This window comes from Dermacentor albipictus, chromosome 2 (genome assembly GCF_038994185.2).
Source record: "Dermacentor albipictus isolate Rhodes 1998 colony chromosome 2, USDA_Dalb.pri_finalv2, whole genome shotgun sequence".
Lineage (NCBI taxonomy): Eukaryota > Metazoa > Arthropoda > Arachnida > Ixodida > Ixodidae > Dermacentor > Dermacentor albipictus.
Genome location: NC_091822.1, coordinates 26,079,829 through 26,107,500, shown reverse-complemented (window position 1 = coordinate 26,107,500; position 27,672 = coordinate 26,079,829). Strand labels below are relative to the sequence as shown.

The following is a 27,672-nucleotide window of genomic DNA, read 5'->3' as shown; positions in this document are numbered from 1 at the left end:
GGATATCCTTGTCGGCAAGGCGTCGTAATCACGCGGTCACATTACTATCGCCACTACTTCAGAAACGTCATTTCATTGTCATCGTGCCTATGGTGGTCATACTGCATTTCAAAAGAGTGCGTTTTGCATATAGCCAAAGCAAAGGAGGTCTCAAAATGACCACTACTGCTTGAAGTAAACTTGACTTCAAACGGGCTCGAATGCTAACCGCATTTCCGTCGACACTCTTTGTAAGATGCATTCCGCCTTTTTTGCTTGCTATTCTCTACACAGTTGACCATCTTAGTTGTCTGTATCAGCCCTCCTTCCGAACTAGCTTGTCAAAGTCGAAGTACTCGCTTATGTTATTGGTGTTCGAAAACATGTCTGACCACGCCGTTTTAAGCTGTGAGCAGGAGCAGGCTGCCTGTTACTCCAAGTGGCAGTCTCGTCAGCGTCCCCTTTTTCATGTCTTTTTCTTAAAACACTGCAATGGCTCTTTCTTCGCGCCTAAGAAACCGAAAAGTAACTGCCGTCTTTCCTTAGAGCAATCCAAAGGACGACTTTTAATATCTGTATTGTAGCCACGAGGTGCCCCCTAAGTCATAGTAATGTGTTCTTGTGTGAAGGGACCATCAACCATCTTCTGTGCACTGGTTTTCCTCTGATACCCAATGTCAGACTCTCCAGTGCGGTTTAAATAATCTGGATGATAGGCCATTTACAGAGCAATAGTCTTCGGAGCCTGGCCTCACCCCTCGTCAGCCCAGAAAGCAATTCGAGCGTTTAATATCTGGTTTGTGATCGGTGAAGTAATATGTTTAATCGATTGATAACCATAGCACTGAGCGGAAGCGCCAGCACATGTATCAAATAACAATAGTATTCATCTATTCTCTCAAAGTATAGGTTGTGCAAAACTGATTGGCGGATTTTCTGCGGACGCCGCTTAATGTTTTGCTCGCATGCCTTGTTTGGTGGTGTTGCTGACATTGTTGCTGTAGAATGCGTCAGTCTCAGTAACAAGAGCGCGACTATTATTCATGTCTAAAATTAATAAAATTTATCTTTCGTTATTAGCACACATGTAATCGGCAGCAAAAGCTGGGTTTCTCGCGAAATGCGTTCGAAGTTTCTTTAGAACGAACGCGTAGGGTAATGGCGGGATTTCTTTTTAAAGGCATTTACGATAGCCATAGATTTGAAGATGACGCGACGTAGTATTTCGACTGCTAAATCTGCAAATTAGTCCAATTACCTCTTTAACTAAAAGGGCTCCGACATGGATCCCAATGAAAGGCTTCAAGCGCGCCATCCTATGAGCTTAAGCCGCTTCTAGAAATCCAAATACTTCATGCTACTAATCTTTACTGAATAAGGCATTCTGGGCAATTTCACAAAATAAAGGAAAACTGAACTTATGGACAGCGGAACATTCATGCCGTAGCAAGCACCCGTGAGGGACATAACTGCGTGTGCCTCACAGGCGGGCGAACAGCAAGTGAGCGTTCGTACTAAGCCGCCACCTCAGTCGCTTCATGCTAATCCGATGACCAACCGCGAACTAGGGAGACACTCATGGGCTTTTACTAAGGGCAGGGCCACTTCATCTCGTAAAATTAATTCTTTCTGTGTGAATTCGGCGGGAATTAATTGGACTGTAACCATTAGCAGCGTCAAAGTCCTGCATTTGTGGAAATGGTTATGAGCTCGTCCAATGAGCCGCTTCAAATCTTCAATTGGTAACAGTCACCAGAGTGTTTTGGCTAAAAGAGTAAATTAGATTGATTTAAAAAATTGCGTCTGTAAATGCTACATTTAGTCATGTTCGAAGTATCATTTGATGGTAAAAACGATCAAGAGCAATTAATTTATTTACCTTATCTTCCCTAGCTTTAAAAAGCTTAAAACGCATTTTGTGAAAAATATGCTGTAAATGGGGTTTTCAAACAAATTAGAAAATCAACCACTCCCAAAGCATTGTGAAAACATTAGTATGACAAATAGTCAAAAATCTGTTATAAATACGCCTAAAGCATGTCTTTTTGAAATTTCTGTAACGGAATTTTGCTTAGAATACCCAGCCAAGCTTTAGAATTATTTCCGTAATACGCCATTAGCCTGACTTTGTATGTTGATGGAAGCACGTGGTTACGCATTACTAAATTGCGTCAAACACAAATTCAACAACCGTGATGTTGACACTATGGAATGCATAACGGGAATGCATAAGAGCCGCTGCTTCGTTATCTGTAAATAACCTAACCAAGAGAAACGCGCATACATTTTAGGTGGTGCGTGTGATTTTTTTAAAGAAATCGCGAGCCTCAATATAGAAAACGCATATAATTTCTGCTAACCACACGGCTTCTGCAGCAACATGATATGATGCTCGGGTTAGCATACCATGGCCACATCAGCAGGACAAAATGGCAAGACGTACCTCGACAATTAGGTAGTTCGGTGGATTCGGCTTCACTTCTTGCATGTAATGGCTGCAGTTCTTGAAGAAAAAGTTAGTAGCGCGGCCAATCGGTGATGCAAGGAAGAGTGCTGAAACAATGCAAGCAGAATATCTGGTTTAGCAAAAAAAGCCCTCCAGAAAGAAAATCGTAAGTAGCAGTCGTGTTGCTTTAATAGCATGCATGTAGAGCGTGTCGCAAGAAAACACAGTGAATTTGGGCAGCGCCTGCAAAGAAACGACAGCCTAACCCTATAGCCATCGTCATCATCATCATCAGCCTATTTACGTCCACTGCAGGAAGAAGACCTCTCCCTGCGATCTCCAATAACCAATGTCCGGCGCAAACCGATTCCAAATGCACCCCCAAATTTCCTAATTTTGACTCACTACCTAGTCTTCTGCTGTCCTCTACTGCGCGTCCCTTCTCTCCGTACCATTCTGCCCCCATAATGGTCCAACGGTTATCTAATCTACGCATGGCATGACCTGCCCAGCGCCATTTTTTGCTTGATGCCCATTAGAATATCGTCTATACCTGTTTGCTCTCTGATCCAAACCACTCTCTTTCTCTGTCTTAAAGTTATGCCTAGCATTCTTCGCTCCATCGTTCTTTTCTCGGTCCTTGACTTGTTCTCAAGCTTATTTGTCAGTGCCTAAGTCTCTGCCCTATACGTCAGCACCGGTAAAAACACTGATTGTATACGTTCCATTTCAATGATAACGGTAAACTTCCAGTCTTGAGTTCACAATGTCTGCCGTATGCAATCCAACTCATTTTTATTCTTTCGTGAATTTCCTTCTCATGGTCAGTGTTCCCTGTGATTAGTTGACCTAAGTAAACGTACTCCTTCACAGATTTAAAGACTGACTGGCGATCCTGTACTCATGTTCCCTTCCCGGTTATTCATCATTATCTTTGCCTTCTGCATATTAACCTTCAACCACACTTTTACACTCTCTCTGCTGAGGTGCTCAATCGTTTGTTGTAACTCGTCCGCAGTGTTGCTGAATAGAACAATGTCATCGGCAAACCAAAGGTTGCTGAGGTATTCGCCGTCGATCCTGACTCCTCAACCTTGCCAGTTTGATAGCTTGAGTAGTTCTTCCAAGCACGCAGTGAATAGCATTGGAGACATTGTGTCTCCTCGTCTGATCCATTTTTTGTAGGTATCTTCCGACGTTTCTTGTGCAGAATAAAGATGGCTGTGGAATCTCTGTAGAAATTCTGCAGGGTATTTACGTAAGCGGTCTGTACTCTTTGAATAGGCAATGATTATATGACTGCTGGTATCTTTATTGAATCAAATGGTTTGTCGTAATCTATGAAAGCTATATAGAGAGGCTCATTGAACTCTGCGGATTTCTCGATAACCTGATTAATGATATGGATGTGATCCATTGCATAGTATCCTTTCGTGAAGCGAGCCTGTTCCCTTCGTTGAGTAAAGTCCAATGTTGCCCTCATTTTATTGAAGAATATTGTGGTAATTGTCGTAAATTTTCTCTGTACCTATTGTGCGGAAATTTCCCATCCTCAATGAGAGCCCATTTTCGCAACGCGCCTCCTAAGTTGCTGCGGAAAAGTTATTGAACATTTGTAGTGTTATCGAGCGCGTAGTGCCCACATCTATTGGCTTATTGAGTTCCAAGAATACGTTTTCAGGATCAGTATAAGCTAGCCTCTATGTATTGTCACGTGGTAGTGACGGTAAAGAGAGAACACAGTAGCAGTACTGTGAAAGACAAAACTAGCTTTTATTGGGCGAACCTGTGCCCACAAAACAGGCTACACTTAAAGCACAACGATAGCGGCGAACACAGTCGGCGATCGTCGAAAATCTGATCAGCGGGTCAAGCGCGTCGGCTTTTATAGATCAGTCGTCGAATGTTCCAGATTAACTGATGGGACCCGCGTGTCTTCCACAAAGTTCTACACCATTCGTGTCACGCGATGAAATCTGATAATACAAGGTTCGGCGACAACAGACACGCGGATAGAAGCGTCGATAACTTTCCAGAAACCTCGGATACATTCAGGCGCATCCCTCGCTGTGCGATTACAGTTGTTAAGAGGCGAAACGTGGTCGCCCGATAAAGATAAGTACACGTGTCAATACCCCCCCTCTTAAAAAGCATCGACCCGATGCTACATACAAGCGAAAAAAACACCCGTAGCAAAGAAAACAACAACAAAAAATAAGGAATTTCGTCAGCGACCGTAAAAGGGTTTAAGGCGCACCACGTGGACCACTTCAGATCGTGCGCGGCGCCGCTGTGAATGCGAAATGCCGTCTGGCACGACCTCATAGTCCAGAGCGCCAATACGTCGGATGACCTTGTAGGGTCCGAAATAGCGTCGTAGTAGTTTCTCACTGAGTCCTCGTCGGCGTATCCGTGTCCAAACCCAAACACGGTCGCCGGGCTGGTACTCAACAAAGCGTCGTCGGAGGTTGTAGTGTCGGCTGTCGGTCCTCTGTTGGTTCTTGATCCGTAGGCGGGCGAGCTGTCGGGCTTCTTCGGCGCGCTGGAGATAGCCAGCGACGTCAACATTCTCTTCGTCAGTGACGTGGGGCAGCATGGCGTCGAGCGTCGTCGTCGGGTTCCTGCCGTAAACCAGCTTAAACGGCGTGATCTGTGTTGTTTCTTGCACCGCCGTGTTGTAAGCGAATGTTACGTACGGCAGGACGGCATCCCACGTCTTGTGTTCGACGTCGACGTACATCGCTAGCATGTCGGCGAGGGTCTTATTCAGCCGCTCCGTAAGACCATTCGTCTGCGGGTGGTAGGCCGTGGTCCTCCTGTGCCTTGTCTGACTGTATTTCAGAATGGCTTGGGTGAGCTCCGCTGTAAAGGCCGTTCCTCTGTCGGTGATGAGGACTTCTGGGGCGCCATGTCGAAGCAGGATGTTTTCGACAAAGAATTTCGCCACTTCGGCTGCGCTACCTTTCGGCAGTGCTTTAGTTTCAGCGAAGCGGGTGAGGTAGTCTGTCCCCACGACGATCCACTTATTTCCGGTTGTTGAAGTCGGAAAGGGTCCCAGCAAGTCCATCCCGATCTGCTGGAATGGTCGGCAAGGAGGCTTGATTGGCTGTAGTAATCCGGCTGGCCTTGTCGGGGGTGTCTTGCGTCGCTGACAGTCTCGGCATGTTTTGACATAACGGGCGACGTCGGCGGTCAGGCGCGGCCAATAATACTTTTCTTGTATCCTCGATAGTGTCCGGGAAAAACCGAGGTGTCCAGCGGTCGGATCGTCATGTAGGGCGTGCAATACTTCTGGATGAAGTCCTGACGGGACAACAAGAAGGTAGTTTGCGCGGACTGGTGAAAAGTTCTTCTTCACGAGTAGATTGTTTCGAAGCGTGAAGGAAGATAATCCGCGCTTAAATGCCCTGGGGACAACGTCGGTGTGCCCTTCCAAATATTCCACCAGGCCTTTTAGCTCCGGGTCTGCCCGTTGCTGTTCAGCGAAGTTTTCCGCGCTTATCATGCCAAGGAAGGCGTCGTCATCTTCGTCATCTTGCGGCGGCGGGTCAATGGGGGCGCGTGATAGGCAATCGGCATCGGAGTGTTTTCGTCCGGACTTGTAGGTTACAGTGATGTCGTATTCTTGTAGTCTGAGGCTCCACCGCGCCAGTCGTCCTGAAGGATCCTTTATACTCGCTAGCCAACACAACGCGTGATGGTCACTGACGACTTTGAATGGCCGGCCATAAAGATAAGGGCGAAATTTAGCTGTAGCCCAAACGATGGCGAGGCATTCCTTTTCGGTCGTAGAATAGTTGCTTTCCGCTTTTGACAGCGACCGGCTAGCGTAAGAGATCACCTCTTCGACTCCGTTTTTCCTTTGGACTAGAACGGCACCGAGGCCTAGGCTACTGGCGTCAGTATGGATTTCTGTATCGGCGTACTCGTCGAAGTGCGCAAGTACCGGCGGCGACTGCATGCGTCGTTTGAGTTCTTCAAATGCGTCGGCCTGCGGCGTTTCCCACTTGAACTCAACATCACATTTAGTTAGACGTGTCAACGGCTCGGCGATCCGTGAAAAGTCCTTGACAAAGCGCCTGTAGTAGGCACACATGCCAAGGAATCTACGCACTGCCTTCTTGTCGGTGGGCTGCGGGAACTTTGCGATGGCAGCTGTTTTCTGGGGGTCGGGGCGTACTCCGGATTTACTGATGACGTGGCCTAGGAACAGAAGCTCGTCGTAAGCGAAGCGGCATTTTTCTGGCTTCAGAGTGAGCCCTGACGACTTGATGGCCTCTAGTACTGTGGCAAGCCGCCTAAGGTGGTCGTCGAAATTTCCGGCGAATACAACGACGTCATCCAAGTAAACGAGACAGGTCTGCCATTTCAATCCCGCTAAAACCGTGTCCATCACGCGCTGGAACGTTGCAGGCGCCGAGCACAGTCCAAATGGCATAACCTTGAACTCGTAGAGGCCGTCTGGGGTGATGAAGGCGGTCTTTTCGCGATCTCTTTCGTCGACTTCTATTTGCCAATAGCCAGACTTGAGGTCCATCGAGGAGAAGTACTTAGCGTTGCAGAGCCGATCCAATGCGTCGTCTATCCGTGGAAGGGGGTATACGTCCTTCTTCGTGATCTTGTTCAGACGACGATAATCGACGCAGAAACGTAGGGTTCCGTCCTTTTTCTTCACCAGCACAACAGGGGATGCCCACGGGCTTTTCGACGGCTGGATGATGTCGTCGCGCAGCATTTCGTCGACTTGTTCTCTTATAGCTTCGCGTTCTCGCGGCGAAACTCGGTAAGGGCTCTGGCGGAGTGGTCGAGCGTACTCCTCGGTGATTATGCGATGCTTGGCGACTGGTGTTTGTCGAATCCTCGATGTCGTCGAAAAGCAGCCTTTGTATCGTCGGAGCAGACTTCTGAGCTGCTGTTGCTTAATCACTGGGAGACTTGGATTAATGTCGTAGTCTGGTTCGGGAACCATGGTCGTCGGGCTACATGCGGCGGAATCCGAGAGGACAAACGCATTACTGGTTTCCGCAATTTCTTCGAGGTACGCGATCGTCGTGCCCTTGTTGATGTGCTTGAACTCCTGGCTGAAGTTTGTCAGCAACACTTCAGTTTTCCCTCCATGCAGTCGAGCGATCCCTCTTGCGACGCAAATTTCACGGTCTAGCAGTAGACGTTGGTCACCTTCGATGACGCCTTCTACGTCGGCAGGCGTTTTGGTGCCTACGGAAATGACAATGCTGGAGCGAGGCGGGATGCTGACTTGACTTTCGAGCACACTTAAAGCACGGTGACTACTAGAGCTCTCCGGTGGTATCGCTCGATCTTCCGACAGCGTTATGGACTTCGACTTCAGGTCAATGATTGCGCCGTGTTGGTTCAGGAAGTCCATGCCGAGAATGACGTCTCGCGAACACTGTTGCAGGATAACGAAGGTGGCAGGGTAAGTACGGTCATGAACAATAATTCTTGCCGTGCAGATTCCAGTCGGCGTAATGAGGTGTCCTCCAGCGGTCCGAATTTGGGGACCCTCCCATGCAGTCTTAACCTTCTTTAACTGGGCGGCGATGTGTTCACTCATTACAGAGTAATCGGCCCCTGTGTCGACTAAGGCAGTGACTGCGTGGCCGTCTAGAAGTACGTCGAGATCGGTGGTTCTTTGTCTGGCGTTGCAGTTGGGTCTTGGCGTCGGATCACGGCTGCGTCGTGTTGAACTGAAGCTGGAACGTTGCGTCGTCAAGTCGTCTTTCGTCGGTGTAGTCTTGGCTTCGCGACTTCTTCGGGACGGCGGCGTGTCGTCATTAGGTCGTCGAGATGATTTCTTCGTCATGTTCGTCGACGGCGGAGGATCTTCGTCAGTTCGACGAACAGCAACCGCACCTCCATCGGTTGCTGCTTTTAGTTTTCCGGATATGGGCTCGCAGAGCGGCCCCGCGCTGGGCCGGTGTATGGTCGGCGCTGCGGCGACAGGTAGCGGCCTGGTGACGGCGAACGGGACGGTCGTCGAGGGCTCCATTGAGTAGCGGTGAGGTAGTCGGCGATGTCACGTGGGCGCTCTCCAAGCTTTGGACGCGGCGCGTTGACGGCGAACCCTCTCAGTCCCATGTCGCGGTATGGGCATCGGCGGTAGACGTGACCCGCTTCCCCGCAGTGGTAGCAGAGTGGGCGGTGGTCAGGAGCGCGCCAAACGTCGGTCTTCCTCGGGTAGCTCCGCTGGGCGACGGGTGGGCGCGCTGTCGGCGGCGGCGGCGGTGGTCGACGGAATTGGGACGTTACAGGGCCCTGGCGCGGTCGCTGAGGTGGGCCTTGACGGCGTACTACGGCGGCGTAGGTCATCGCTTCGGGTTGGGGTTGCGGTAATTGAGGTTGCACCTCCGGAACTCCAAGCGACCTCTGAACCTCATCTTTGACGATGTCAGCGATCGAGGCCACTTGAGGCTGCGACGACGGGAAGATCTTCTGAAGCTCCTCTCGTACGACTGCCCTGATAGCCTCGCGCAGGTCTTCGGAGGCCAGTGATTGAACTCCGGCATAGTTTGTAGCCTTGGTGCGGCGGTCGAATTGCCGGTTTCGCATCTCGAGTGTCTTCTCGATGCTAGTGGCCTCGCGAAGAAACTCGTCGACAGTCTTCGGCGGGTTTCGTACCATACCGGCGAAAAGTTCCTCCTTAACACCACGCATTAGTAGCCGGACTTTCTTTTCCTCGGACATTTCCGGGTCGGCGTGGCGGAATAGGCGGCTCATTTCTTCTGTAAAAATCGCCGTGGTCTCGTTGGGCAGCTGCACTCGGGTTTCCAGTAGTGCTTGGGCTCGTTCTCGGCGAACGACGCTTGTGAATGTCTTCAGGAAGGCGCTTCGGAAAAGGTCCCAGGTCGTTAACGTGGCTTCTCTGTTCTCGAACCACGTCCTGGCAGCGTCTTCCAATGCGAAGAAGACATGTCGCAGTTTGTCGTCGCTGTTCCAGCTGTTAAATGCAGCGACTCTCTCGTACGTCTCGAGCCAGGTTTCCGGGTCCTCGAATGTTGAACCGCGGAACGTGGGGGGCTCCCTGGGCTGCTGCAGCACGACGGGGGATGCTGGGGCTGCCATTGGGGAGGACTTGGTGGCAATCTTCCTGCTCGTCTCAGGTAGGAGTCCGTGCTCTGGGGGCAGTCCTTGCAGCCGGCGGCTAGCTCGCTGGTCTTGGGCGACGTTGGTTTTGTCCTCGGGCTTCGGACTTGGATCGCGGCTTTGCGGGGGCGTTCGGTACATGAACGCACTAGCACCTCCACCAGATGTCACGTGGTAGTGACGGTAAAGAGAGAACACAGTAGCAGTACTGTGAAAGACAAAACTAGCTTTTATTGGGCGAACCTGTGCCCACAAAACAGGCTACACTTAAAGCACAACGATAGCGGCGAACACAGTCGGCGATCGTCGAAAATCTGATCAGCGGGTCAAGCGCGTCGGCTTTTATAGATCAGTCGTCGAATGTTCCAGATTAACTGATGGGACCCGCGTGTCTTCCACAAAGTTCTACACCATTCGTGTCACGCGATGAAATCTGATAATACAAGGTTCGGCGACAACAGACACGCGGATAGAAGCGTCGATAACTTTCCAGAAACCTCGGATACATTCAGGCGCATCCCTCGCTGTGCGATTACAGTTGTTAAGAGGCGAAACGTGGTCGCCCGATAAAGATAAGTACACGTGTCAGTATTGTGGTCTTATAAAGGGTGAACTGCGGCAGGTGCAGATGTTGGGAATGTGTCTGCGTTATATTTTCTTGTGTAGATTCGTACGTATTCAGACACTCAGACATATGTTCTATAGCACACATTCAGAAAAGGAAGAAAACCGCTTGGAACAACAGGTAAGCACCAAAAAGACGAAGAAAAGAGCGCCTTTCTGGGTGGAGCGGTAAATCTGGTCAATGAAGTCAGTGTCAGCCATGCCGCTGATACTTCCACTGTTAAGCTTCCACTGTATTGTGCCTTGCCCTTTATGGAAAGCTTGCAGATCCCTTTTAATAATCTGTAATAACTGCTCAGAATTCCTGTGGTGTGGCATAACATGCAAACATGGGAGCAATCCATTTCTTAGTCGAAATAATTTGTCAACTTTTTACACTTCCTAATATCTCGACGTCTGGTCCACATGCTCCGACCACGAATTTACTGTTTAGATGTCCCATCGCTGCACGCCTCTAGACAAGGGTGGCATTAACAAGAGCCTATGCCTTCTGCATTGAAATGGGTGACATTACTGTGTCACTCGCGACCTATGTGATATTGCTACATCTCGCGCCGTCCTGTCCAAACATAAAGAAATGCATTCGACTCGAGCTACATATTTAAATCTGAGTAGTAAAGCTAACCTATTCGACTCGCGCTACATATCTAAGTCTGAGTATTAAGCTAAGCTAGAGGTATATAGATAGCGCTTAGCAAAATGGTATTGGTTTAAACGCGATGCTTACGTTGTCTTTACTTTTGCTTTATGAAATTCTAAGATTTTTCAACACCTGTTAAACGTACAGGTCACAACCTTGACGTTACACAATGATTATCTTCATGAAGTACGCCATTCGCACGCTATGCTAAAATGTGTATATCCGTACAGAAGGATGAACGCTGTGAAACATTCCCAGACAGCAAAGTCACATTCACCTATGTGTTTCTTGTTCCTTGCCGTGGTTAGAATGGCAGGGGGAGGTATATGCAGAAAGAACGACGCACATACAATATGCACTTTTTTGTCACAGTACAGATATGGGAAAGCACTTAAGTGTTCCATACATGTTGTATCAAAGTGGTGCTTACGCATTCTGTGATATTGGCCAGGAACTGGCATGTACGCAGTGACTCTATCATTTCGCTATTCCAGATCGGCGGGTACAGCACGCACCAATTAGGAAATATGAATTGAAGAACTTTTATTTCGCGATCGTTTTAGCGTTAGATATACGTCGACACAAATGCGTTCACAGGCCCACTTTCTGCAAATGTGCGTATTTAAGCCGATTTTCTAAAGCTTTGTGGTTTATTTATTTATTTATTTATTTATTTATATATTTACAAATACTGCAGGCACTATTCGGGCCCAAGCAGGAGTGGCTCTTGACATAACAGGCACACACACACACACACACACACACACACACACACACACACACACACACACACACACATATATATATATATATATATATATATATATATATATATATATATATATATATATATATATATATGTACAATCAGAAAAGCAGTTCTGGGTATTCCCACTGAAGTAGACGCGCGGATGAAGCGGTTTATTGACGTTTCGGCCGGGGTCCGGCCTCCATCAGCATCTGCTGAAGAGAATCTGATGAAGGCCGGACCCCGGCCGAAGCGTCAATAACCCGCTTCATACGCGCGTCTACTTCACTGTACACACACACACACACACACACACACACACACACACACACACACACACATATATATATATATATATATATATATATATATATATATATATATATATATATATGCAGTAAAAGTTCGTTAGTTCGAACTAACGAAAGTGAAGGAGAGCAACAGTACACTGCGATTTGGAAGCAGTAGGAAATGTCAGAAATTTGGCGTGTCAGAAAGTGATGGCGTGTGCCGCTGGCACACGCCATCTCCAAGTCGAAGCTCTGGGTCCGACTGTGCCACACCACCGATGCCCACCAAAACGAACGTTAGCCGAGGCTTAACACCATCACACTGAATCGCGACGGCTGATACCTCCTAAGCTGAAAACAGAGGTACACAACCGATGAAGACTGCCGAGACAAAGACGCCGAACATGTGAAGGTGGCGAAGGCCCTGATTCGTTGGTTCTTGATTGCAAGCGCAGCTGCGACGTACTTGATTCGCTGTGTTTTGGCGCTTGCCGTGCCATCTCCGCACAACATTAGCAGCTGTACAAGATTTGCAAAGCCTCCGAGATTCGCAACGGGCAAGAAGTCCCGAAGGTTACGTAGAACGGAGAGGCGGCAGCCGCCGCTGCCTTCTGGCTGACCCCGTGTCGGTTAGATTTTTTTCCGATTTTGCCTTCTCTCGCCGTTCTCTCCGTTTAGGAGGCAATACAGCCTTGTGCGTAGGCAGTCGGCGCGTTTCTCTGGCCGTGTGCCGGGTGAGCGTAGTTCGAATTATCCTTGAGGGAACCTTCTCGCGTTCGAATTAACGGACTTTTCTATAAATAGACTTCTGTGGAGCTTGGCCGGACCAAATCGTACAGTTGGAATTATCCATAAATTCGAATTATTGAAGTTCGAATTAACGAGCTTTCACTGTACATATATAGCTGTCTTTGCTGATGCTATGCGGGGACGTTGAGCCCAACCCAGGGCCCTCGGCTTCCGAATTGTTATCACAGTTGCTTGAAGGTCGGAACAATGTCCCAAAAAGGCTTGATGACATTTAGACGCAAAGAAAAACCCTCGACGAAACTTATGTGATGAATTAAAGCTTCAGTGATAGACTTACTAGTCTTGAAACGACCGTTCGTAACATGGAAAGTAAGCTCGATCATTTGGAGGACCGAAGTAGGAGTAATAACCTTGTTGTGTCTGGCATACCAGAAAAGAAACATGACGCCTCTGATGACATCATGGATAGCGTGGTTGATAATGTGTTCAAGCATACTCTATACATGAACGTTAACTCAGTTGAACGGATTCATAGGCTAGGGCGAAAGAAGCGCGGTAAAGGGTGACCAGTGATCGTACAATTTTTTGATCACAGGGAAAAGTTAACGTCCTAAAAAATTTCTACAAATTGAAAGGGAAGGGAATCTCTATCTCCAAGAATTTTTTCTCCAACCACTAGGCACGTGAGGAAACTACTCTGGAACAGTACCTCAGAAATTAGGAAATGCGGTACAAAGGTAAAGCTCGTACATGATAAAGTTACGATTGACAACCGATTAGTCACATTAGATGAAGTTCAGCGCGAAATGGCCGGTGCGCACACACCAGCTACCAGAGGAATCCCTAATAAATAAAACTATAACAATGGCAAACACTTACGATGCTTAAATATTAATGATCGTAGCATCCTAGCTAAAAGCGGTGATTTAGACAGTGTCATATTAACTTTTCAGCCTCAACTATTGACAGTTACTGAAACCTGGCTTCGCACTGAGATTGGGGACGACGAAATCACGCCCCAGGGATACCGGGTCTACCGCAAGGACAGGGAATCTCGAGGGGGTGGACTAGCAATATTTTTTAAGGAAACCTGAAATGTTGAAAGACTGGCCGATATACCAGATCGTGAATGTGTTATTGTGAGGGTAGACTCAGCTGGTTTGAAGTTCATAGTCAGTGGTTTTTACTGCCCCTCAGGCACAGATGAAACATTCTTTGATAAACTTAATGAATTTCTTTGCGCCATCCATGGCTACTCCAGCAACATAATACTTGGCGGTGATTTCAATGTCTCTTCAGTCACATGGGATACGGATTTCCCTGTACCGTCTACAAATGCAGCTAAACGCTTAGTTGACATAATCCTTCATCCTGATTTAATCCCACTGGTTAAGCTACCCATCCGCATCCAGAACACTACTGCTTCAACCCTGGATCGTTTTTTCCTTAACAGTGGCATGTTGCGTCGTGTGTCGGGTATCGACGCGGTTGATGCAATATCAGACCACAAATTAGTGTGCCTGGGCGTTACACTGAACGAAGTGACAAGAACAAAGAGGGAAGAGAGAGTGGTCTCGCTCTTCTCGTGTGCCAATGACGTAGAAATACTAGACACACTTGACTTTCATTTTTCTCAATTTACCACGCTTTCTGAGTCTAGCACCTGTATTGTTGACGCCCTTTGGTGTTTTTTCAAGAACCTTGTACTGCGATGCAATCAGGACTATCTATCAACAAAAGCAAAGATAATAAATGTTCGCCCGTGGATTACTATGCCAGTGGTTCACTTGGGAAGAAAAGCGAAAAAGTTAACAAAACAACACCATCAGAACCCATCCCTGTCGTGCATGCATAAGCTCAGTGTCGTGCGCAAAGAATTGAAAGACAGTATAAAAAAGCAAAAGAATATTATTATAACGTTACTTTACAGAACTTTTTACTTTCGTCCACAGCGAAATTCTGGCATCACTTTTCTCCTAGAAACGAGTGCTTCCTTAACATGTGTATAAATGGTGCTATTGTTACGAACAGAGGGGTAATTGCGGAATAATTTAATGCATTCTTTTGTTCAGCGTTTGCCGATGAAGATGGTATGAAGCTATGCCCCAACACAGATAATGATATTCCCCCAATAAGTGACATCTTGACATCTGAGGAAGGAATTTTCTCGCTGTTACTTAGTATCGATCCAAGAAAGTCGTCTGGTATAGATAGCCTACCTAACGCATTTCTTGTGAGGTATGCTGAATGGTGCTCTAAGTTCTTGTGCATTATTTTTCAGAGATCATTCTTTTAGTGCGAGCTTCCCAGCGATTGGAAATGTGAAAAAAATTGATCCTTTACCTAAAACAGCAAATACTATCGTTATTTCGTCTTACACACTAATTTCCCTGCTGTGCTCATGCGCAAAAGTTTTAGAACACATCATATTCAAGCACCTGCTCTTTTTTCTCGAGCAACATAACCTATCAACGACCGACAGCACGGCTTCCGTAGGGGACTTTTAACTATCACACAACTACTGGAAACTGTTCATGATATTGCGGCTATCCTAGGTAAACAAGGCCAAATTGACATGATCTTCCTAGACTTTGAAAAAGTGTTTGATCGCGTCTGCCATCCCAAACTTCTGACAAATGTCAAACCTATACTGAAAAATGATACCTTAATTTCATGGATCGAGGCCTACCTGGTATCGAAATCAAACTGTCACTATCGACAACGCGTGCTCCGATTCAAGACCAGTGAAGTCGGGAATCCCTCAAGGGTCAGTGCTTAGGCCACTGTACTTTTTAATATTCATAGATGACATCACCCTTGATATTCTGGTTACTGTTAGGTTATTTCCCCACGACCGCATCCTTTATCAGGAAATATGCAGTCCATGCAACCAGGCTCTCTTAAACACAGCTTTAAGCAAAATATCTTCTTGGTGTGAAGTCTGGCAAATGAAGGTCAACGAAAAGAAGACGGTGGCTATGAGCGTGACACGTAAACAGTCTCCCTTAAAATGCGATTATATTATTAATGGCCGAAAACTATCTTTCGGTGATACTTGCAAGTACTTGGGCATCATACTTATTGCTGATTTTAGGTAGAATGAGCATATTGCCTACATCGAAAAGAAAGCTATGCAGAAATTGATATTTTTAAAAAGGTCTCTGCGCAAATCCACCCCAAACTTAAAAATAATTGCGCACAACACTTACATCCGTCCAATCCTCCAGTACTCTTCCGTGGTTTGGGATTCGCATAGCCAAGAAAACATTCAAAAGCTTTAAATTATTCAAAGGAAAGCAATTAAATTTGTTTACAATCGCTACAGTTCCCTTACCTTCCCCACCATACTTCGAAATACCGGTAACTTGGTTACATTGCAGACAAGAAGACAACATGATCGTTTTAAATACATGTTTTTACTTTATGATGACTGGCTGCGCATAAACAAGGACACGTGTACTAGTAGAACCCTGGGAGTGTTAGCCAGCGCCCCCTACTAGTACACATAAATACCTAAGAAAGTGGATGGGGAAACGCCGCCGCGGTAGCTCAATTGGTAGAGCATCGCACGCGACATGCGAAGGTTGTGGGTTCGGTTCCCACCTGCGGCAAGTTGTTTTTTCATCCACTTTAATTTCCATTAATTTATCATTACTTTATTTCATTTATTAAGCACATGCAATTGCCCCTATGTTGTACTTGGTGTCAGTGTTTGTTGGCTTCTCATTATATGACTATATATATATATATATATATATATATATATATATATATATATATATATATATATATATATATATATATATATATGTATATATATATATATATATATATATATATATATATATATATATACATACAGTAAAAGCTCGTTAATTCGAACCGCAAGGGGAAGCCGCTTCAGTTCGAATTAACGAAAGTTCGAACTAACGAAAGTGAAGGAGAGCAACAGTACACTGCGATTTGGAAGCAGTAGGGCATGTCAGAAATTTGGCGTGTGCCGCGGGCACACGCCATCTTCAAGTCGAAGCTCTGGGTCCGACTGTGCCACACCACCGATGTCCACCGAAACGAACTTTAGCCGAGGCTTAACACAATTACAATGATTCGCGACGGCCAATACCTCCTAAGCTGAAAACAGAGGTGCACAACCGATGAAGACTGCCGAGACAGAGACGCTGAACATGTGAAGGTGGCGAAGGCCTTGATTCGTTGGTTCTTGATTGCAAGCACAGCTGCGACGTACTTGATTCGCTGTGTTTTGGCGCTTGCCGTGCCATCTCCGCACAACACTAGCAGCTGTGCAAGATTTGCAAAGCTTCCGAGATTCGCAACGGGCAAGAAGTCTTGGAGCTTACGTAGAAGGGAGAGGCGGCAGCCGCCACTGCCTTCTGGCTGACCCCGCGTAGGTTAGATTTTTTTTCCGATTTTGCCTTCTCTCGCCGTTCTCTCCGTTTCGGAGGCAATGCAGCCTTGTGTGTAGGCAGTAGGCGCTTTTCTCTGGTCGTGTGCTAGGTGAGCGTAGTTCGAATTATCCGTGAGGGAACCTTCTCGCGTTCGAATTAACGGACTTTTTTATACATAGACTTCTGTGGAGCTTGGCCGGAGTTCGAATTATCCATAAATTCGAATTATTGAAGTTCGAATTAACGAGCTTTCACTGTATATATATATGTATGTGTGTGTGCGTATTCCGCAGTGTGATCACCGAACAATCTCGCTGACTGGGTTTATAAGCACCTGTCTCAGTCATGCTGGAGCGTTTCCTCCTGTAGCGGCGTGTATAAGGCGTATTATAAATATAGATCAAAGGCAAATTATATGTATGGATACTTATGACTCGCACGTCTTGCTACAACACACGCACCGAGCGCTCTTTCCTTCCAATGTGCCAGTGCCTCTTCTGGAGGAAACGCTCGCACCATGATTGCGACAGGCGCTTGTAAACACAGTCAGCGAGATTGTTCAGTGATCGCACGGCGGGATACATTCATACATAAATGCATACACACACACACACACATACATATGTGTGTATGTGTGGGTGTGGGTGTGTGTGTTTGTGTGTGTGTGTGTGTGCCCCGCAGTGCGACCACGGCACAGTCTCGATGACTGTGTTGATAGGCAGCAGCAGCAATGATCGTGCCAGCACTACCACATTAGAAAAATAAAGCGCTCAGTGCGCGGCTTGTGGCAAGACGCGCAAGGAATAAGTATGCTGGCTACTTTTTGCGATGTTATACGCTGCGCATAGCGAAGAAGCCAATGAGAGCTACCACTTCAGTCACGTGTGCGCGAGGCAGTGTAATCCTGACCCGCCGGAGCACTCCTTGCACATTGCGTTCATTGTGCTTTGGTACTTTTTTGTCGCGGAGAGATTCCAAAGAGCGGTATGTGGAGCTTGTAAACGAGGAGTCGTTGAATACAAAATTGTGCGGTACCCTCCGATGATGCCTTAGGTTGTGCTTGGAACGAGGTCCACGTAGTCCCTTGAGATGTTTCATATAAAGAATGAAGGCCCAAGAATGTTAACACAACAGTTATCCGACAAAGGTCAAGTAAACAAAATTGTTCCGCAACCTGAGTTGTTATAACTTTAAGCGGATTGCTCGAACGAAACGAGTTTACAAAGTTTACTAAACGAGGTAGTGTCCCATTGAACGAACAAGCTGGCGAATGTTTTCTGGGACATATTCAACCACCAACCATCTCTGGACTCAAGGTGAGTGCGCGGTAACGCCCTGGCGGGGCTGGCATGGCGCTTTCCTCCACCAACCACTTCTAGTGACACTTCCCCTCTTCCGCGGGTGGTCCCTCCCTCCACCTATATGCCTTCCGATTTTCCTCCGGCGATGGACCCCTGGCAGCCTAGCCCCGAGTACCAACATCAATAACCATTGGACAGATAAGTTTTTTCCTATCCTATACTATCATTATCCGACCATGACCCCTTCAGTTCCCATCACCTCACAAAACAGCCAACTAGCGCGCTTAAAACGATCGATACCGGTGACTGCTTCGAACGTGAGAAACTTATTGTAGAAGTAAATTAGCACCCGTTTGCGACAACGAGATGTTCTCTTGCTCTTCGTCTTCGAGTGTCTTGATGCTGGTATTTTACAGGCTCCAGCCCGCCCAATTTGCACTGAGGTAAGATTTGGCCGGCCATTTCGAAGCCCCTGTCAATAGCGCAAATTTTGTTCACAGATTTGAAAAATTCCTTGTTGCCTTTCTGAAGTAGCAAGCTCTTGTTATTCTAACGCGCCCAGGGTACATTTTTCAATTCGGTGCATTTTGCAAAATGTTCTTGGACGCCTGTCTTCAATTAACACCACATCGCCTCTGGAAAGTGGCCTCGCTTGTCGCGTCTTCGCTCTGAAAGTAGCTCCTATTTCCCTGAAACATTCATGGTGCCATCTCTAACGCCAAGCTTTCACGAGTTCGCATCTAGTTCGCCATCCTTCTTGAAGCCTCCGTTGCAGGGCCTTCGTTTTCACCTGGATGCTGTTGCCATTCGCATATGATAACCTCCAGGCGTCAGTGACGTGGCCTTATTAGGTTCACCATTGAATTAAGCTAATGGTTCATTTTTAAGTGCGCCTTAAACTTCTGCTGCACTTGCATGTAGCTCTTCCACGGGAGTTGTCTTTCTTGAGCTGATTTTTTGCATTGATGTCTTCCGGCTTTGTATCAGGCGCTCGTAAAATCCTCCCCACCGCGCGGCGCACTCGGCTATTTTTTTTTATTGTATATTCTGGATACAGCAGTAACACTTCACCCGTTCGTGCCCAACAGCTTCAAGAATTCTGTTGATTTCATTATCGGCCTTTGCAAAGATCCTGCCGTTGTCCGAGTAGATTATGGCAGGTATACCCTTTTGTCCGGGGAATCGCTGGAAAGGTTGTAGAAAACTGGATTTCCACATATTGTTGGTCATCTCCAAGTGTACGCCTCTTGTTATGGAGCATGTAAAATTAATACGTATTGTTTAACAATCTCGTAGTGGTTTTTCACATAAAGTGTTCCGGCAAAGTGAACTACCGTTGCTTGAAATGGCCCCGATTCCATGACTCTCTGTCTGCCAAGAAGGGAAGCATAATTTGAGTGGCCGGTAATGCGTTATGCCTCTTACAGACGATGCACTTGTTTGAAGCTTTTTATACAGCTTGACGGCCGTGTAATATCCAGAATCTAACCCGCAGTTTCTCGAGCGTTGCTTGAATTCCGCCGTGCAATAATATTTGATGAACTTGACGCATCAGTAATTACGCAAAATACACATCCTTAGGAAGTACGATAACGTGCCCGCTTCATTATTACCTGTAGTCCAACAGGCATTTCTCTCTTATGAGTCTCTTGTCATCACACTAGACTTCTTGCTCATTTATTTAGAGCACTTAGCGTTTGAATCAGCATTGCCACTTGTTTGTCGTATCCAATATGTCTCTGCAATTTTCTCTTGTCTTCCTGTTAACGCGTTTTATGATCTTTTCGCGCGTTTTCTATGAATCTGAATACCTATGCTGTTACTCTTAGGAGCCGCCCTTGCGATGAATAATTTTCCATTTCCACAACAACTTGAAGCAATCGACGATTTAAGCCATGCAATATACGCCGTCGATACAACGTTATGGACAAAAGCGTCCACAACCGGCCAACAGCAAACTACCCTCCAAGAGGCAATCGATCAGATAGAACAGTACCTCTCAAGATGCGGGCTCCAGTGCGCCCCCGAAAAGTCAGAGCTACTTATACTCAAGGCAAGGACCCGGGGAAGACCACCAGCCTACGTCGCTCCAGATCCCAACGTCAGACTCAATAGAATCGATATCCCTCAAGTTGGCTTACTCCGCGTCCTTGGCCTTACAATACATAAAGACGGTTCTGGCGCAGCTACACTTCCGAAGCTTCGGAGGACCCTAACACAAGTAACCCATCTCATTCGGCATATAACAACCCAAAGAACAGGACTCAAAGAGCAAGACACCATCCAATTAATCCAAGCACTCCTTATAGGTCGGATCACATATGCCACCCCATATCTACTCCTCATGAACGCTGAAATTGAAAAAGTCAACATCATCATCAGAACACGAATCAAGAGCACACTAGGACTACCCAGTACGACCTCAACCACGACACTCCTAAACCTTGCCCTTCATAATACCCGGGAAGAAATAAGTGAAGCGCACAGAGCCAGCCAGCTGAAACGCCTTAAGCTTATTCAAACAGGCAGAGCAGTACTTCGCAAACTCGCATAGGGTGAAAACTTCATAGCAGACTAAACGCGAAAGCCCGATTGCCGCCACTTCGTGACTCTATCTGAGTCGCTCCAATACTTCGCAACATGCATGCAACATACCACAAAGACAGAAGACAAGCAAGAGTCAGAGCACGGAGCAAGACATACTGAAAGGACCCCAACACGATATATATATACAGATGTGGCAAAATACCCAGGTAGAAGAGCATACGCAATTACCGTGACCAACAACCAAGGGAGGGAGCTAATCGCTGCCACCATACCGGCCAGAAATCCAGAAACGGTGGAGGAAGTGGCCATCGTCCTCGGCATCGCCACATGCAAAGACACAGCAATCATCGTGAGCGACTCGCAAACGGCATGTAGAAACCTACGAAAAGGCGGAATTTCTGCCGCAGCTGTGAAGACTCTGAAAGAAATAACAAGACCCCAAGAACTACCTGAAATCTACGTCGCATGGACCCCAGGCCGCGAACATCTGGCAGGAAACGAAGCAGCACGTGCGGTCGCCCGAGAGCATACCAGCCGGGATTTCCTGCCACATGGTCTCCGGAAAGCGACGAGGGTGGAGGACATTCCCATCGATTACGCCATAATATTGCAACATTACCGACTGGAAAGAATACAATGTCCCCTACCACATTCAAAATTAAGCAAGGAAGAAGCCACCGCTCTCCGCAGACTACAAGCGAATACTTATGTCCATGGGATTATCATGCACCGATGCACCCCACCGAGTTCTCATACCTATGCCGATATTGTGAGGTACCAGACGCCCTACAACACATGATGCTTGTGTGCCCACACCGCGAGAACAACAGTCATGATGTTGCCCCAGGACCGCTACAAGAGATCGAAGAAACGTGGGAGGCAATGTTAAAGACACAGAGCCTGGAAGATCAGTGAAGTCTGGTGGACCGGGCCCGGGCTGCGGCATTAGCCAACGGCTGTCTGGACTGAGAGAGACGCCCACCTAGGGCGAAGAACACTTTCTCGCTGTTTCACACAATAAACGTTCCTTCCTCCTCCTCCTCCTCCAATATTAGGTTATTCTCTGTGGTTCACATATGCAGGCATAACATTTCGATTTGTCTTGGTCATCCATCTGTATATTCGTGTACTCTTTCCGGCTCCGTAGAGGTAGCCCATTCAGATGCATGCCAACATATTTTCGAGTCCACCAACGTCTCTGCGCTTGATCCAAGTGTGAGCAGATCAGCCTGATTGCCTTCACCTTGAAAGAAGGACCAGCTCATTTGTACTGCTTTTGCTTTTACTTCTGTGACTCTGTTGGTAAGAAATCTGTCCCTTTTGCTTGACTCTTTGATGTAATGAAGTACAATCATTTAGTCGGTCCGGCAGGCTGCTTCTTCAATTCCTTCGGTGAAGGTACTTTTGATGTAGTCGCTTAGTCTTGTTGCTATTACCGTGGTCATTAGAATATGTATTGCTAAACTTAGCTCATTGATTGTAGTTGCATGTCTTCTCGCTGTCAGTAGCCTTGTCGCTTATGTTCCATAGCTGTACACAACTACCAAATGTTCTGTCGCTCCGTATGTTGTTGGATTCGCGTCGGCAAACGCATGCAGCTTGCATCCTTGTACTATTTGATCATTCATTGCGTAGCATTGCATATTTTCTAGAACTCGCAGCTCCTCCACTTCAATCATCAGGTTTCTCCACTCGTCGCATTCGTCTTTAAGGAGTAGGTAGGCACACTTGGCATCAATTTCCACAGTAATTGAAAGCCAATCTTTGCGCGTATCGTAAAAGGTGACAGCAAACCAAGCGGATCAAATATCCTTGGTGCGGCCAGCAGTGTTTTGCGTTTTGGCATGTAGGTTGTTGCAGGTAAGGACGCTCGCTTTTACACAGGGAAGGATAGCATGTATTTTGTGTGTGTGCATGTCATACGAAGAAGCATTGCTTTTCCCTTCGATCCAGTCTCCGTGTGATCGTCGTCCTTTTCTCTTTCATATATTTTTAACCTATTTTCATTGGTTGTCCATATTATCACGTTCATCGCCACCTATTTATGCACTTGTTTTGCTTATTTGTACAGCTTGACAGCACCATCATACGTAGCTGCCCCTAGGCGTACATCATCCACGTAAATTGTTTTCTGTAGCTTTTCTATTATACCTGCAAATTGTTAAGCCACTTGCTTCCAGTTATGCTCGATTGCTGCTACCAGAAGAAACATTCTCGGTGTTTTACCTTAGGTTGCTCTAGTCATGGGCCAGGTTCACACTTAATTCAGCAGCTCTACGCCAGCGTCGCGCTTCCACCACATAAAGCTAGTGGCATCTGTGTCCTCGTCGTTGATTTAAATTTGTAGGAATGTGTCTTAAACAGCTTCTACTAGGGCCACTTGTTCGGTTCGAAAAATTATTAGCAGCGACACCATGCCTTCGCTTAAGTCCTGCCTCCAGATTGTCGTTTAATTACATGCTTTCTGAGTGTATCAAGAATCGTCGAATAGTGCACGAACCTTTGTCGTGACTCGGTCCTCTCGAATAACCGTGGGAAGTCGCGGGTAGTAATGGGGTGTAGTCACTGGCTCAGGATTCCTGAACCACGTGTGCGGCTTGCAAGTTTATATATTCTGAGATCGCGTGATCGTAGTGACGCACCATGTCTTCGTTTTTCTGAAACCTTTTCGTCAGTTGGAGGAGTCTTTTCACTGCACTTTGCATGTTCATTTCCAAGTTTACGTTTACTTTCCATGGCAAGCTGACCTGATACCGATCGTTTAGACTTACTACCTAGTCTCAAATTCTTCTAGAACTCCAGCTTCTGTGGTATTGCAACTATACTTTGTGATCCCCATTGATTCCAAGCTCCAGAACCTTTGTAGATCTTGCTGAAGTTTTCGACATCCAGAATAATGCCGGCTTGATTTTGGACTCGATTTAGTTTTGTTGTGGCTTGCACCGATGGGTGTGGCACTACCCAGCCGACTATTGTCTCGACTGCTATCAATCTACTTTTGCTTTTCTTATTTTACCAATAAAGAACTCACAATAGCATTCTAAACCGATGAGCAGTCCTATGGCGTCCTTTGCGGTCTTCCCGGTTTTTCATATGCCACTTGTAGCTTGAGTTTTTTTTTTTTGTTTTCTCGTTGAGTTTCTGATTTGGAGCAGGTAGACAACAGTGAGATATCACGTCGGCTTGTAGAGCTTCGATTACCGTGGCTGAATTATTTTCTCGCGTTGCTATAGTTACTTGCAGAACGTACACTAATATGAATTTTTTGGCTCGTCTCTACGAACCCATTGTCAGCCTTTCCTATCGTATTATCTACGCATCTGATTGTTCTGCTAACCCAGTTTCAATAAATGTACGCTGTTTTCCGCTCTCTAACAATAAACGACAATGTCTTCCACCTCTTTCTCGCCCTATCCAAGATAGAGCTGTCGACGAAAGCAAAAACTGTGCTTTAGATTTTCAGTTGCCTATAAAGTAGATCTCGTCACTTCCGCTTGCTGTGTTGGGACCGGCTGTCTTTTTTAGTCGCACTGCTCTACACAGTGATGTGACTTGAAAGTCTTTTAAGGCGAGCTAGTTAGCATGCATCCATGTTAAAAACAGCGCCGAAACACGGACATATGGAAGAAACAAAGGACGGGTGTTGTTACTGTAGCTTTCATTCATTTGATTCCTTCGTGAACTCTATGTTCGGCTTCGCGATCAGGAGCGAAGCGCTTTTCTTCGTTACTGCTTAGCTCCCTTCTAGGCGGGTAACAATGACGTCTTGAGTGTCAGCAGTTCCAATGCTTATGGTTTTCTCTTCGGCCTCGTCGGTCGATCCAGGTCGATCCGCTGGTACACCGCCGTTTCCTTCTGCGCTTGTTTACAGGTTGACCTTCCCTCTGGGTGGGGAAGGAGTATCCACGGTCACGACCCCATTATTAAAACGATCGAGACCGCTGACTGGTTCGAACATAAAATGTTTATTCTAGAAGTAAAGTAGCACGCGCTCGTGACAAGTAGCCGTTCTCTTGCTCGTCATATTCGAGTGCCTTAATGATGGTATTTTACTAGCGCTTCTCGTGCGTTTTGCGTTTGCGTTTGCGTTTGCAAATTTGCGTTTATAACTGCCAGACGTTCATCCATGGGATAGATTTAAGCTTGAGCTCAGCAGAGAAAACATCCGTGCTTAAAATTTCGGCAGAAGCCATCTCATGATAAATGTCGACATTGATCCGATTAACATTTCTTTATTACTATTTAGGCAATGTACCAGCAACATGTCTTGCCAGAGCACGAAATCGACATGTATGAGGCCTGCATGCAGCCGGGCTCCGGTTTTGCGCTTGTCACTTGACACATTGGGCGATGTAGTGGCGTCCTCGACGAAATTCGCTGTTACCGCGTCTCGTAGCATATATACAGAGAAAATATTTTAAATATATACTGCACTGACGGGATTCTGCCCAGCACCGCATGAATTTTCAAGGTCATTACGTTAACATTTTCAGGGGAACTTCGCGCACATACCGTGGGCTATGTATGTATGTATGTATGTATGTATGTATGTATGTATGTATGTATGTATGTATGTATGTATGTATGTATGTATGTATGTATGTATGTATGTATGTATGTATGTATGTATGTATGTATGTATGTATGTATGTATGTATGTGTGTGTGTATGTATGTATGTATGTATGTATGTATGTATGTATGTATGTATGTATGTATGTATGTATGTATGTATGTATGTATGTATGTATGTATGTATGTATGTATGTATTGAGACGTGTACTTGTCTTTATCGGGCGACACATTTCACCGCCTAACAATTGTTATCGCACAGCGCAGGACGCGCTTACATGAGACACACCAGACTAATGACAGCCCTATGACATCTGACAATGACCAATATTTCATTTATTAGCAGGATTATCTTAACATAGGTGCCGAATGACGATGAACTGTCGGTTATTTCTTTTTTGTTTAAATCTAAAAATTGAAGTTAATTTAGCAGTTGACTGTTGCAGTCATTTAGATGATTTCCATGTATTTCAGTAGGAAGACTAAGGGCTACTTTCTTTTAGTGCCATGACCTTTACTGTCTTGATTTCAAAAGACAACACCATGTCCAACTGTTGCGTTTTGAACTCGATATTTTTCAGGCACCCACTTTATGTAACAGAAGAAGGCAGCTGCAAGGACACGCTGGGCTGACTTTTTTTGACATCCTTGTGACTTCACGTAGTGCAGAGGAACGCCCGGCAAGCAATTACAATATGTTGCCATGCAATTTGGAAGAGCAAACTAGAATGTGGGTGTATTGGTTGTACCACTTGATTAAATGCCAACGAAACTTTCAAATTACAGTATATCACATCACGATGAAAATTATCATGTGCAGTCATCTTAACATAGTATATTTTTGGAATGTAGCTGATGGAAAAGTCATAATCAAGTACCCTCTCTTGGGACAAACACATAGCAGAAAGTTTTATTGGAAAGTTAGAAATGCGTTTAAAAAAGCTGATTAGTGGTGAGAAGTGACAGCTTGTTCTCTTGCCTCTCAACAGATATATCCATGTGATAAAAAATAGTGGTTCAATAAAATTGCACGTTTGCTTAGTGATATTATAAATACATGCAATAAGCCGGGTTCCTGTGCTCACTATAAAAAGCAACAGCTCATGCTTGGTTAGGTGCGTACATACATTTAACAGCTTTAATAGCTGACATTTAACAGCACGTGAATGCAAGGGTGCAAATACAACCCACGGATTCTGTATTTTAATTGCCGGCATGGAGCGGGTAGATTTTCATGTCTTCCTTTTTATCTAGTTTTTGCACCTAATTTTAGAATTATGGCTTCCTTTTAGGTTCCAGAAAGGGGAAGCATTGGGGGCAGAGAATCAATGTTTAAGAAGGCATCGTTTACGTGCATGTTCACGAAACCAGTTCATTAGAACCGCTCGTGCCTCCCAGAGCGAAAGCAAAGAGCAATTAGGACCTTAAACTGTGCACATCGTGGCTCAAACATTAAGTCTTCGAAGCCGGAGGGTCACGTGGAATTGAAAATTATTTTAAATATGTAAAATTTTGGTTTCTCCAATCTGCTTACCAAACAAGTATGCTAGTGGAGGTAGAGATGCATTCAATGCATAGAACGGAGCATCTGAGTAGAAGACTTGTTCATCAATTGGCGGGTGTGAACATATAGTGTTAAGCAAAGGCACCTTAGTTTGATGGCTTCTGTAGACATTATTCTTCTGGACTTAAGATAGAATCGTGCAGTGAAGCGATATATTAATCTTCCTAGACACAAATATACTTGTTGTGAGACGAAGATTCTGTAAAGTGCAATAAGTTTTCGTTAAGATGCACTCATTAGTGCATCTGAACCACATCAGCAGGCGAAAAAGCTTTTGTTTCAGGTAGTTGGTTCATTGTGCAAGTATATGCATTGTCGCATGCAAATTCCACGTTGAAAGGATATGTGAAACAGGATGGTGCCATTCTCAGTTTATTTTTTGCTTCTTTGGCTTTTTCGTGCACTTCCCTGCCTGTACTTATGCTTATGTCGTCTTTGATGCATCATATTCATTACATGTGATTTTTGGTTCACATCTGAAGCGATGGTATACTTTGTTAGATTGCATATTCGACGAGTCACAATAATGCATCATGTAATTATGCAAGCTGCTCCATAGAAGTATAGCATTCTTACCGTAATGGGAATAAAAAGCTCCCATATATGACAAGAAATTTGATCCGAAAGATTCTAATGCCAATGGTCCTTGCAGTTTTAAACTCATTTGCTGTACACTAAATAACATTGTAAATTTAATTTTAT

At 45.9% G+C, this 27,672-nt stretch overlaps 1 protein-coding gene across 3 annotated transcripts in view; it reads right to left on the bottom strand.

The window, feature by feature from the left end:
* LOC135897865 (uncharacterized) overlaps window positions 1-27,672 on the bottom strand; it is a 153,192-nt gene that overhangs the window by 109,802 nt on the left and 15,718 nt on the right. For all 3 annotated transcript variants that reach the window (XM_070532785.1, XM_065426558.1, XM_070532786.1), the window contains exon 2: window positions 2,423-2,532. In XM_070532785.1, the coding sequence (XP_070388886.1) occupies window positions 2,423-2,532 (110 nt within the window). The remainder of the gene's footprint in view (window positions 1-2,422; window positions 2,533-27,672) is intronic.